This window comes from Trachurus trachurus (assembly GCF_905171665.1).
Source record: "Trachurus trachurus genome assembly, chromosome: 3".
NCBI lineage: Eukaryota > Metazoa > Chordata > Actinopteri > Carangiformes > Carangidae > Trachurus > Trachurus trachurus.
Genome location: NC_139893.1, coordinates 14023732 through 14037447, shown reverse-complemented (window position 1 = coordinate 14037447; position 13716 = coordinate 14023732). Strand labels below are relative to the sequence as shown.

Sequence of the window (13716 nt, the reverse complement as noted above, 5' to 3'; positions counted from 1 at the left end):
AACACTCTATGTAAGTGATTGCTGTAGGAAGATATAACTATTTAAGACTTATATTAACACAAATATATCACTTACTTCTGCTTTAACTTACAATTAATAGATTCTTGTATATATAGCCAAAATCGAATATATTCCCAACACTAGATTGAGTTTCACTTCGGTGTGGCTCAGCTAATACCATCTGTCTGTGCTTAGGCTCTTAGTTTTTTTCTTTCCTTCTTTGCCATAGACATTACTGTCTATGGCAAATAGACTGATGACCTGAAGGTCGCTAGTTAGAATCCCAGGTGTTCACACTCCTACTGTGATACTTAATTAATATGCTCATCTGCAGATGTGTTATCGAAGTTTTTGGAATTACATTCAAAGCAAGTGGGTTTTCTAGGGACATAAATGTCTTCCACTGTATTATTATTATTATTATCATTCATCATAGGCTAGGCTATATGCACTGGTAGACAGTAAGGTTAAGGTAGTCTTGTTTCCCCTTGAAGCTGTAATTTGTGTGTAGCCAAGGCCTATACCAACTGATGATATTGCTTTGCCCTTTAATTCATCCCCCCAATCGATGCAGGAGTCAGTGATTACACACTAATGCGTTCTTCCCTTCCATTTTGTGAATCAATGTACGGTTGGTTTCATCTGGTAATGAGAGACACAGTAAAGGTGAAATGCGTGTGTGCGCTCTGTTCTGTTTGTCTCTGAAAGAGTGGTGTGTGTGTGTGTGTGTGTGTGTGTGTGTGTGTGTGTGTGTGTGTATGCGTGCGCACTTTGTGCTGTCTGTGTGTCTGTTTTGTTATGTGGGTGGGTGGGATTGGGGGAGTTTGGAGTGTGTGTTTGTTTGTGTTTGTTTCAGGCAGTCGTCTCCTACAGTCTGCCCCTTTAGCCGTGATGGCCTGTTTGTGAGACACACATAAAATTATCAGACTGGTCGTTGTCTGCCTTTGAAGTGTCTTGAGCTGTCCATCCTGATTTGTCAACCAGAGGGGGATCAGCCCAGTATGGCTTCTGTCTGAAGATCTCTCATCTCTTGTGTTTTTGTTAGGAACAAAGCTTCCCAGCTCTTATTATGTTGACCATGTATGGTTTCTTTCCATTCGTTAGTTTAAGAGAATGCATTTTTCTTTCAGTGCACCCATAATAGTTACAACTAAAGGTGGACTAATTGTTTTACATTTTAATATTTCACATATTTGAGGTGTACTTTGAATTGAGTAAGAAATATGAGTTTTGAGCACAGTTTTAATGGTGATGTGGAAGACGAACAAGTATTTTTGAAGTTCTCCCTATAATTATTTCACTGACAAATTCGAACTGGAAAATTAGAGGATAAAACATATTTAACCTTAAGTAAAACTACAAGATATAATACAGTGGGAGTATACATTCAGGGTACATGCAAAATAATTTCAGTATGCAATTAAAAAGTACATTAATGTGATACATATTTTCAAACACAGCCATATAGGTAGATTATATTAAGTTGTGTACCAGTTACTTGTGTTGTGATCAGATACAGTATATTGCCGCAGCCCTACTGTAGGGGAAGTGCTGTAGGCTGTAAAGTAGCAAAAATGCACAAACAAGTAAATACACAATAAGACGACTAAAGAGTTGGCACTATTAAGAACAGAATTATAGTGTAAAGTAAGAAAAGCCGTAACTATAAAATAAGGTTATTGGAGATTTTTCTTCAGCTGTAGAAGAGCTTTTGAAATGCAAAGTCACACACATGTGAGAGAGGTGATATTATACACCTAATAGAGACCAACGGAGCTCCAAAGAGGCAAAGATATTGGTCTACAAATAACAGGCACCTCGGCAAATACACAGTAATATAAGGTACAGCATGTAGTCACTCAAGTGAAAGGCTAAGAGATATGACAGACATATGCTGTAAATGGGGGTTAACAAATGTCGCTAGTTGACAGTTAAACTGATAAAGCCACCCTTTTTTTAAATCAGTGTTTATTATATAAATTATTTTGATTATGTGATTATATGTTTACCTGCTGTACGGCCACTGAGCTGCTCAGTATAGAGATTAGTACCTCATAGACCAAAGACTCATACGAGGGAGAAAACACTCTGACCTAGATATTTTGCCTCCTCCCCCTGCAGCTTTAGCAGATATGATTCAGGACTCCTGCACTCCCACTCCTCTGTTTAGAGGCAAATGAAACGGAGGTGTTTCCCCACTTTGCTGAACCCACCTCGGAATAAACAAAACAAAACAAAACAAAAAACGGAGAGGAAAATCATCACGTGACTGTCCAGAGTGACTGATCTATCTCAAAGATATGACCGTCCCCCACCCCCTGTTGCTCCTATACCCCGACACCTCCTGCCCCCTCCCCTTACCCCCCGCCTCAACAGCCTAATGACTCCTGGAGGTTCCATTTGTAAGGCTCCCATAGAAACACAACCACAATAGGCCCCATCTTGAGAGGGCCCATCTGGGAGTCTTTGTGGGGCCTGCTGAAAGCCACAAAGGCCTGCTGACCTAGAAACCCATCAATAAGAGAACAGGGAGCCCCACCGACAACAAATTGAAGAGCCATGGAATTTCCTGGCCATCCTAAGTCCGTAGGTGAGGACATAGACTGGGAACGTGGGAGGGGGAAATTCTCCGCATGTTCGAGGATGACACGTCAGGATGTCATTCCCAAGCTGTCAGCTGTATGCCCATTACCTTAAACTGTCACTGCTGCCTTTGTCCTTGTGCCCACTGTTTGTCATTGTGTGGAGAGGCCTATGAAATCTTTACAAAATGGTGATTGTGACAGGAAGCAGCAGTAGCATGCTGGGTAGAGTTATGTGCCCTGCTCGGGGGGGTGTCATGGTGATGATGCAGGCTTTTTTTTGTGGATTTTAGGGTGTGGTGGCTGCTTTGTGTGCACTGCGAAAAGGCTACCTTTGGGGAATTATGTTCGATGTTTACAATTAGCTGCCAGTCTGTCCAATGCCTGAGACACCCCTGTAGATGAGGCTGTAATGTCATCACTCCGTCCTGAAAACCACCCTCTTCACTCATCCGTCTGATAACTTTTATATGCCTTTTACCTACTTTTATGATCATAAATACACCTGATGTTACTGACACAGGTAAAGAACAATGAAACGATGCCATTGCCAACAGAGTTCGCACAAAATACAGATGTTAAAGTGAGCTAAATGTAAGAAAGCAGTTTGAGGACAGGCACAAATCGTATCCTGCTTCTGCCTCCTCCTGTCGGTTGTCCAGACAGCAGGGGTACCTTTGCGTTCAAGGGCACAGGGGAGTGCTTGAGACAGGTGTCTCCCTCTCACCTCCGTAGCTGGTTGGGGAAATGATAGGTGTATGTAGACAAGAGTACAGTTACGACCCTAACAAGGAAGCTGAAGATGTCATCTCCATTTTGATAGTCGGATCACACGGGAACACCTATGTTTCTGTGCCATGTCAAATGCTGTTCATCCCTTCCTACGAAAAGGTAGCCTGAGTGCAGTCCTTATATCAATTACAGTCAGCAGCTGTGATGTGGTCAGAAAGTGCTGGATCTGTCTGTGGTGTCTGAATGAACGGTCAGAAGGTGACAAGATCTACTGATAGACTTTAGGTTGGTATATCTTTTATAGGGAGAATTTGTTTACCTGCATCATTATGGCACTGAATGACAGCTTCTGTGTCTGTATATTTTTGCATTTACATTCAAACTCTAACCGCTGTTTTCTTTTGTTCCTTGTTTTTTTTTTTTTAGAGGAGGACCGATATGATAGCTACTCTCGTATGATCTTGAAGTACTTCCTGGCAGAAGGAGTGGTGTGTCGACATGAACTTTTTGTGGCGGCAGCTCAAGATAACCCTGATGACATCCTACAGGTATGAGAGGAGGTGTCATCTATTCCCTAAAATCTTAGGCAGGAATTCTGTTATAATCTAAGGTATGTTTTTTTTTTCATCCTACAAGTCTTGACAAACCATCCACAAAGGAGCCAAGATGGCCTCAATGTGTCTAGTGCAGCACCAACCCTATACAATTGCTCTACCGTCAAAAAGTCATAAGTGAAAACTCTTGTTTACTCCTTTGTCTTTAAAATATCTTGGAAAAGATCAGCCTACTTTTCAAGGTAGTTTTTTGTCACAGTATATTAATCACCTACCACTGTACAGTATTCGGCCTGGTTCACACTGACTGATCGGACCATGATGTGGGCGTCCAGGTCTGCCAGAGATGTATCGGGGTCAGTGAGGGTATCTGAAAAGGTCGAGGGTGGCATGGTTGTCGCATTGTTGAAACGTTTCCCGACGCATCACTCTGTGAAGAGGGCTGTAGCCCCAGAAGCTGACTGCCACCCAGCATACAGGAGGGAGGGCCTCTCTCCCACTGATTGATAGTGGGAGGGGTCACAGCCTCACCCTCTCTTTACATATCAAAGGCTTATTAAGAGACGGGGGCTCCCAATGGGGATATATCACATCATTTAGTGTTTTCACAGCTACATTCACAGTATGCTAATCTTCCGATGCTAAGGTTGTACTTAATGCATTACAATAACATGCACAGGAGAAACCAGCTTACTTGCAGAAATCAAGTTAAAGCAGGAAATTGGAGGAGGCGTTCACATGCACCACAACAGCTCTCAGACTTTAAAATTCGTGTTTACTTCCTTCAGCTAATCAATCAGATTTCCCACTCAATTCTGCCATGTTTCGAACCAAAGGCTGGAAGGATTCTTTTGTTATGTTTTGTTAGACACTTGTAGAAACTCTCGGTGCTGGTTGCACAATGAAAAAACAGGCTCCCTAATTAGAGAGTTTTTTGAGTCTCGGTTTTACAAATAGTTTACAGTTCTGTTTAGAAACTCAGATTTACTCGTTTCAGTTTTAGTCTCATCGGATGTAATTATTTTTGATACAGGGACGCACCACTTCAAGTATCATTTATGCCTTTGTACTGATGCCACAACAATTCATTTCCTGTTTCAGCTCTTTGTCATGCATGTGTGCTCTTGTAAAAAAAAAACTCCATTAGAAACTCAGTTAAGTTTAAACATGGACACATAATCAAGATTTTCTAGGAAACATCTCTTGCGTTAATTGTTTTGCCACAATCAAGAAACCAAGGTTTGGTTTCATTTACATGATTTTTAGGAAAAGACAAAGCCAACATTAGAGTGCACCTAAAAGGATGGGCAAGGCTGTCTTGCAAAGCTATGACAGCTTCGATGGTGAAATTATACAACAATTAAAAAAAAATAGATGTCTGTCAGTTAAATTGAGCATATTTTGACATCTTGTGTTTACTTAATGTTTATGTGCAGGAACTCCCGGCTCCCATCTTGGACGATGTCGCCATCCACAAGCCGGCAGAGCAGCCCAGACTATCTTGTGAACCTCAGGACAGTTTGGATGCAATGAAGATTGCTTGGCGTTATCAGAATCTTCCAAAAGTACAGGTAATCAGCTGATTAGATATTGTCCGTCGCTTATTATAATATCAGTGTATTTTAATTTGAATATATGTCAGGATATCAAATCAAGCACACGTCTTTCCTAATGATGGTATGAGAAAGAACAGCACTGGCTCTCTGGTTATAGTGGTTTGGCAATTGTCTCCACTGCTCCACTAAATCCATCAGCTTCTAAACTCCTTTGTGGAGTGAATAAGGCCTCAGCCTCTCCTTTCAGAGCTAGACCAGATTACTCACACTTAGCTGGCAATAGGTAGGCTTTTCACTGGACCCCAACCCACATATACACACATACACACACGCGTGCACCCCTGCTTAGCCTGGGAAACAAGAGTACTTTGCAGCTTCTGCATTGACATGTCTGCTCGCTCAACCCTATGACCCAGACCTGCTCCTCTGTCTTTCCCCAAATCCCTGCCTTTCCCCCTGCTAGGGTCGGCAGCTCTACACTCTTTCTTCCGCTTTGAGGAGAGGTGACCCTCCCCTTCTACTTCTCTGTAGTCTCCCCCCTTCGGTCTATAATCCATATCGCTATGTGGATTAACAGCACACAGTGTGTCCCTGGGGATCCTCTCCCTCTTTCTCTCTCCCTGGAAACTTCTTTATATCTGTCTCCTTTCCTCACCTCTCCCCCTTCCTCTGTAAAATCGTCTTTACAAACCACTAGTAAGCCCCGCCAGAGGATTTGCATCTCAAATTCACCCCCAGAGTCAACGCTTACTTTCCCCTTACACACACCTCTCCTGGCACAGCCCACTGTGTCGCTCTCTCGATGAAGACATCAGATCAAAGGTGAGGCCGTCAGGGCGAGGATGGAACGCTAAGCGGGTTGCCAGGCTCACAAAGAGAAGATGAGCCCCTGACCCCCCTGCCCTGCTGACCCCCTCGTCCCGCCAGGAGAGGGACACACCGGGGGCCCTAATCCAGATTAGGAGTAGATTAAGGGCCCCTCTAACAATGGAATCCCTGGTTTCACTGAGAGAGAAGAGCTAAAACTCTCTCTTTCAGCTGCAGGAAAACATCCGCCTTCCCCTGCGTCCCTGACACGTTTGCTTTCACAGTCAGAAGTGGACATTTATGTGAAGAAATGATTAAGAGCGTGGTCGTAGTGGTTATTTAACTTCTCTTCTGTAGAAATGTTGAGGAATGACCCATAAACAATGCAATTGCATTACCATAGTATTGTGGAGCACACTCATTTAACATGTTAGAAACACAAATAAGATTATTTTTCTCATGAATTGCTCCGTTGTTATTTGAAATAAGTTAAATGCACACACACCGGAAGCAGGCAGTTGTGTCAAATCTAATTTAAACTCTACTATCATGAAAGGGCTTTTGTCTACATCCTCTTTTACCAATGTGTTTCACTTGTTGACCTCTTCAGAGCGCCCTGGCATCCTCCTCCCGGTTCGGGCACTACTATGACGTGTCCAAGACGATGGAGCCAGAAATTCGCCAGGCAGCCAAGTGCCACCGCTTCTACCTTCCTGAACATCCCACCCAGTCATCACCCACACACAGGTAAAACGACAAGACATCATCCACAGAACGCTTGGAAACCAATGAGACACCATCCGCAGAACACTGGCACACAAACACGACATCATCCACAAAACACAGTTACACAAATAAGACATCATCCACAGAAGACTGGTAAGCAAACATGGCATCGTTCACAGAATACAGGTGAGCCAACAATGCAGACAGACAACATAATTTAAAGAGCACATGCTATACAAGCCTTGTGACCAGCATTTGCGTTAGAAAAAAAGTTGACCTTCCCCCCAATACACAGTTGTAAGAACTGAATAAACTATGGAGCTGCAACAATATTGTTTTCATTATTAATTCATATTTTCTCTTTTCTTTTTTCTTTTACCCATAAAATGTCCAAACATTGCAAAAAAATACCCAGCACAGGAGAACCAAGTCACATTATTTAAATGTTCAGTCCAAGAACTAGAAGTGACTTACTGTGATTTAATATAGCAAATACTCACATTTAAGATGAAGCAAGGTTATTTAATGATTATCTATTTATATTTACTTATTAATTATTTTTCTATCAGTATCCTAACTAATCGATTAATACATACATTGTAGATCTGTGTGACCATGATTCATTGAATTACTTCAAAATATAAAAATGTAAAAAGCTGTCATCATGCCATATTTTCATTTAACATTTGCCATACCTGCTCCAGAGCTTCAGGCGTTCTCATATTCATATTCATGTGGAATATTGGATTTTAACAAAATTATTTGTATGAATGTAACACTGAATCATTTTAGTATTACTGTCCTTTAAACAACAGATACAAGTCATTTAAAATCAGGCGGGTCACATCCCAATTCTGAACAGTGTCCCAATGGCCTAAGTCATTCACCCTTTGAGGTTACATACACAATTCAAGGTTGTGTACGTCTATTCAAATAAAAGCCTTATTTGCTCAGCGTTTGTTTGATTTCTCCTGCGTTGAGTGTACTTAGGGTTCAGAGGTCATGCAGGCTCTTTACTCAGAGAGTGCTGCTGAGCACACAAGGGCACACGAAGGCACACTCGCACACACTGGGTAAATACAGCAATCTGGAGCGCAGAGGATGTGGAGGGGGCTTTATACAATCCCTTTCCTTTATTTCAGCAAACAGAGGCTCTTTAATGGAGCACCCATGCAAACACATTAAATGTTGTGGATATTCACTTAAAAATATACATTTTTACAAGTGTGCACCATGAAGTGTGCAACATTCACTATTTTGCTGAGTATCACAGTTCACAACTTGATGATTTTTATTAATATACTACAAATAAAATAACAACAAAATATCTTCTCCATGGATGTTTGGTGTTTTGTGGCCGTCTAGTGAGTAAGAGTGACAGTGTTGTGCCGATGTGGCATCTGAATAGGTCATAGACCTCACAGACATTTTGACAGCTGGAAACTACACCTGCACTGCACCATTGTGCCCCCAGCCCCGCCTCAAGACTCACACACACACACACACACACACACACACACACACACACACACACACACACACACACACACACACACACACACACACACACACACACACACACACACACACACACACACACACACACACAGCACATTACAAACGCACATGTACCCCACAAACTCCTAAGCAGGCTACTCCCCCTTGCACGTGTCCACAGCCCCATGTTGATACCCTGGCTGTTAAATTGCTCCGTTTCACTTGAAGGCATAATTGGCACAAATTGCTCTCTAGGTGATACAGATCCTGTTGTTTAAGACCAAGCATCCTCCTTCTCTCCTCCTTTCTTCCGTCGCTGAAAGAGGAACGCCGAGATAAAGAAGCCTCCCTGTGTATGATCCTAATTAGCCAACACACTAGCCCCTGTAGCTAAGCACCTAGACCTTTTTAGTACCTGAATAAGGGTGCTCTGTAGGGGTAGCTAAAAAAACACAATGCTGTTGTATACAATAACTGCCAACCAAAGGCAGCCTTCTGCTCAACTACTTGTCAAACCATCCCAGCCCCCCTACCTCAGATAAGGGGCATGGGCAGAGAGGCCAAGGAGGGTAGGTGTCCCTCTTTCACCAAACCAGCTCTATCATTAGCCTCAGTGGGGTCAGGAGGCACCATTGTTGGGTTGAATAACTGAAATAGAGTACATGGATATACTTGGCGCAAGTGTAATCAACACAAGTGTGTATAACTGTTCTTTATGCAGGGCTAGTGGCGTGTGACCAATCTATGTGTATCAGATTTGTAGCCTGCAGGTCGAATTGACAACTGACATAGCAGCCCACTGTGACTCACTGCAGAGTGGTCATTACAATGGTCGGGCATTCTTAAGTGGAGGGTCCTGTGTAAAAAGATGGGGGTTAACATTCCTATTGGCCATCCTATAGGCGCATGGTGGGCTCAACAGCAGAGCCTCCGTCGACTGTTGCTGCTGAACGTTGCTCCGGTGGCACTGTGAGGCCTTTGTCAGTGGTGCACATCTTACCCCTGATTAAACACCAAAATGCTGCTCCCTGTTAATTTCAGATATCAGCCCATTAATCCCCCGCGCCACCCCCCCTCCTTCTCACTTATCATCTTTGTTGTGTGTATGTTTGTGCATACGCACATCTCATCTGTCTGTCTATCTGTCTGTCTGTCTCGGCACAATCAGTTCCTCAGGGAGCTGACAGAGAACCAGTCATGTTGTAATTTAATCAACCAAATAAATTAATTGGATCTCTTGATATGGATCATCTGTCTGCTTCAGTGGCTCCAGAAAAGCACAGTCAGGAGGAACATGCTGCAGTCATAGAGGATTAAGCTACTGAGATGATAGGCTTGGCCCAATTTTATCAAAATGGTTTCATTTACAGTTTACACCCCTGATGTAACCCTCCTGTGCTCTCTTTCTGGTTGTCTTCTTCACAATGTCCCCCCTTTCCTCTGTCCTGTGCTCTCTGCAGCCCAATGCTCGAGTCCTACTCTTCGTTGTTGAAGTCACTTCAAGAGGTCGTACACAGAGAGGGCTTTGAAGTAGCAGCCCCCATGGTAAGAAGTAGAATTCAATCACTGTTTTGCATTTGCTTTTTGCCTTAATTGAGAAGTTTTTTTTGCAACTATGATTGTAGTTGCATTGCCAATTATTAACAAACAGTCATTATAACATAAATCTGTGTGTATGGATTTGTGGCAAAACAGCAACTGAGTGATGAGTGAGTGGTTTTGTCCACTTTAGGCCACCACTCCCTTCATGTTAAATTTTATAATCTCTCATCCAATAGAGTCGAAGTGGAGTGTTACAAGTGTTCTGTTTATTTAATTTATTCTATATCAGTAACAAAATGTTCTTATCAGCTCAACCCAATGTACTATTTGTCAATCAAACTTCCTCTCAACATGAAGGGATTTGTTTGTGGTTTTGACAAAAAAAAAATCTGCTGAATTGAAGCAGGCATGTTGTAAACTGCTGCTTGCTGTGATGCAACACAAAACACAGTGTTCTTCATTCACTGAGTGTCGTTAAGGGTGAACTCATTGACATGCTGCCTAGAGCCTCACTTAGTACACTTAGCCCAAACATATACATGTAAATTTTAGCTATAATGTGTGATATGCATCAAAGGAGCTTTGAAAAAAAAAAAAAACGGGGTTGATACTAGACTTTATCTACATCTGTGACCTGACACAATCACAGCTTCTCTCAAGCCTGTTTACCTCTCTGTCACCTGCTTGGGTTTGGCCTCACCTGTGTGTGTCCCAGCTGTGTGTGTCTTACCTCTGACATATATCTTCTTAATAATCATCAGTCGTTTTACAGTATGCCAGCAACATCCACGGCCCCGTCTGTCTCTCTTGGCTTTTCCTATTTATGTTTTCCACAGGACCAAGTGTACTTCTGTTAACACTGCGGTATGCCTGCATATATGTGTGTACATTGGTGTGTGTGTTCACCTACATTCGGTGACCCCTCTGCTCGTCACCTGGAGCCACCTCTCCCCCTGTCACTCACACACAGGATTTACCTCCAGTACCCCCTACCCTCCCTCCCCGAGCGCTGTCACTCACACACCAGATTAACTGCTGACATCATTAAAGCAGTGTGGCCGCCTGACATGCTGTTGGCACAGTCCAGGAATGCAGACCGGCACAGAGCGACATGGGCACTGGCACAAGAATGCTCAGTATGGGTGATTGTCAGTGTGTGCGCGTTTATTTGTTAATCTGCCATCAAGGATCGTTAACAAGATGCTGATGGTACATAAATATGAAATGTGTTAGGTAAATAACAGACGAGACGAGCGAGGATTCGTCTTTCCCGAGCACACTTGTCTTTTTGAGATGAGTGAGACAGAAGTGGCAGCAGGACAGTGAGCCTCCGCTGAGACTGGCTGGTGATTAGGTTGTGGTCCCAGGCTGGCTGTAGTCTATATGGCTGGCCTCTGGTCCTTGGCTTAAGTCTACTGGCACCGTTCCCTTCTTTTTCTATAGGCTAAAACTATAGGAGTTAAGTTTGGCCTCTTTTCCTGATGTTGCCACAGCAACAGTCATGTTACCACAGTTCCCCCCTGCTGGGATGCACACATAAAAAAAAACAGATTTCTAATTTGGTTACTGTATATAGGCAAAGTCTGCCAAACAAAGAAAAGTCAAAAATGACACACACACACACACACACACACACACACACACACACACACACACATGGACTGCGGTAATATTCAAGTAGCCTATACTAAGGTATAGTAATGCAGCACTGATGATGTACTGTATGTAGAGGAGGATGAACCTGGAGTGTGTGTTGTGAGAGTCCTCCCTCGGGAAACTATGAGCCAACTGTGAAAAACTCCCAGAAACAATGGGGTTTATTTTTCTTAGATGCTTGTGATTCTGATTCAGATCCAAACGAAGCTTAGGTCATACTGTTGGGAGAGGAAGCGATGGGGAGTTGGGCGGAGGAGATTTTGGGAGGGTCGAGATAATGGAGGGGGAGGGATAAAGGAGCATGGAGAAGGAAAAAAAAAAGGGAGAAGTGAGCAGATTTTAGGCCAAGCTTTGTTAATCACTCTTGGCTCTCACCTCAGTAAACAGGAGCCATCCCGAAGAAAAACCCAAATAAAAGGCAATTGTACTAAAGGTTAAAAACCTCTCACAGTTTGGACAGGCTCCTCCATTCTCTGTGTTTCAGTGATATATATCCCACCACTGTTTGGCCACTTTCTCTCTGTCTTCATGAGAGTGGGTTACCGTTGATCTCTTGTGGTGGGGTGGGGTGGGGTGGTGGGGGGGGTTTCAAGGGAAGGCACTCCACCCTTACCCAGGCCCCCTTGGCTGCAGAGCATCGCTGTGGTGCCAAGAATGTGTTGGGGTTTCTGGGTGGCAGCCATATTGGAAGCCTGTCTGACAGGTCCATTGTGCGTGTGTCAGATGGCCTCTGTGATTGGGCAGTTGTGTCCAGTCACGTTTGGGCACTGTGTTCCGATCGTCTGTGCTGGTGAGCAGACTGTCCAGTCGCTCTCCCCCAGAGTTTGAGAATACGACCCAAGACAGCAGCACCTTTTTCTGAAACACTTCAAATAGCTGTTTTCTTTTCATCTTCAAACTCAAACGTCCTCTCCGAACTTTAAGTTTAATCAAACTGTTATTGCATTAGTTTGATGTTGTGGCTCTGCTTCAGGAGAACACTGCTCATGTCCAAGACTCTTTAACACATTTTAAGTTTTCCTCCCCCATCCCCCCACCCCCCCCCCCCCCCCCCTGCTCTTGTTTTTTTTTCTTGTAGTCAAAGTCACGCAACATCCTGCGCATTGGGCTTCACTCTCTTGGCTCAGCTCTTTGGGGTGATGACCTGAGTTGCCATGACAACCCTAGACACCGCCACGCCCTCGCTACCTTTCTCTACGGACTGCGCGCTCTGCTGAGGTCATCGCTGTCAGTGGCGGTGGTTACTGTACCTTCGCATCTCATCCAGGTAAGGCGTCTTGACACGTGATAACGACTCGACGGAGTTTGCGAGCATCAGCAATCTCTCAGAATACAGTTTATCTGATCGGTGACAGCTGGCCGGCTTAATACACATAATGATGTGCACGGCTCCTGTGCACTTACCTTGAGGGGTAGATAAAGCGCTAAACTTGAATTGAGCTGAATTTGCCAGTGATGGTCACTTGAGATTTCTTTGCACGTGAGTTCATTTTTCATCCTTGTAGTTTTTGCGTGGCCTCGTTCATTAATGGGGCACGAAGATCGAAGTCTTTTGTGGCGGGGCCTCCTCTTGACCCTGTGGTTCAGTGTCACCCTGGTCTGACTCCGGCCCGCGAGGGGCCTCTTCCTCCACGCATCACTCCCCCAACAGACCCAGTCGAGTGCACACTTCATTCAAAGGGCTCTAAATCTATGTTTGTTTATTTGGACTTTAATTACTTGAAAGCTGTACACAATGAGAGTGTGTGTCTGTGTGTGCATTATATTCTCTTACAAAACTCCCTCCTTGCAGTCATGTGCATGTGTGTGTGTGTGTGTGTGTGGGTGAGGGTGAGGGTGAATGTGAGGGTGGTTCGGAGGGGTGGGGGTGGGGGGTACGAGTCCGCGTGCATGCGTCTGTGTCCAGTCTGGCCTCTCAGTGTGAAGGTGGAGTCATCTGCTGAGGCATATGGCAAACCACAGCCCTCCCCCCAAACACTCAACCATAGAGGCACACTCACCAGAAAAGCCATCTGAGACTTTCTACTAAAATGTTTTATCTCGGGCCGCGCTTCAAACACACCC

The 13716-nt window shown here is 43.9% G+C and overlaps 1 protein-coding gene across 1 annotated transcript in view; it reads left to right on the top strand.

Moving 5' to 3' along the window:
- Nucleotides 1-13716, top strand: part of elp4 (elongator acetyltransferase complex subunit 4) — a gene marked incomplete at its 5' end in the record, with an annotated part of 51802 nt that overhangs the window by 2170 nt on the left and 35916 nt on the right. Inside the window, 5 exons of the mRNA XM_083995773.1 lie at nucleotides 3741-3862; nucleotides 5305-5439; nucleotides 6842-6978; nucleotides 9915-9999; nucleotides 12731-12919. Coding sequence (XP_083851899.1) covers nucleotides 3741-3862; nucleotides 5305-5439; nucleotides 6842-6978; nucleotides 9915-9999; nucleotides 12731-12919 — 668 coding nt within the window. The remainder of the gene's footprint in view (nucleotides 1-3740; nucleotides 3863-5304; nucleotides 5440-6841; nucleotides 6979-9914; nucleotides 10000-12730; nucleotides 12920-13716) is intronic.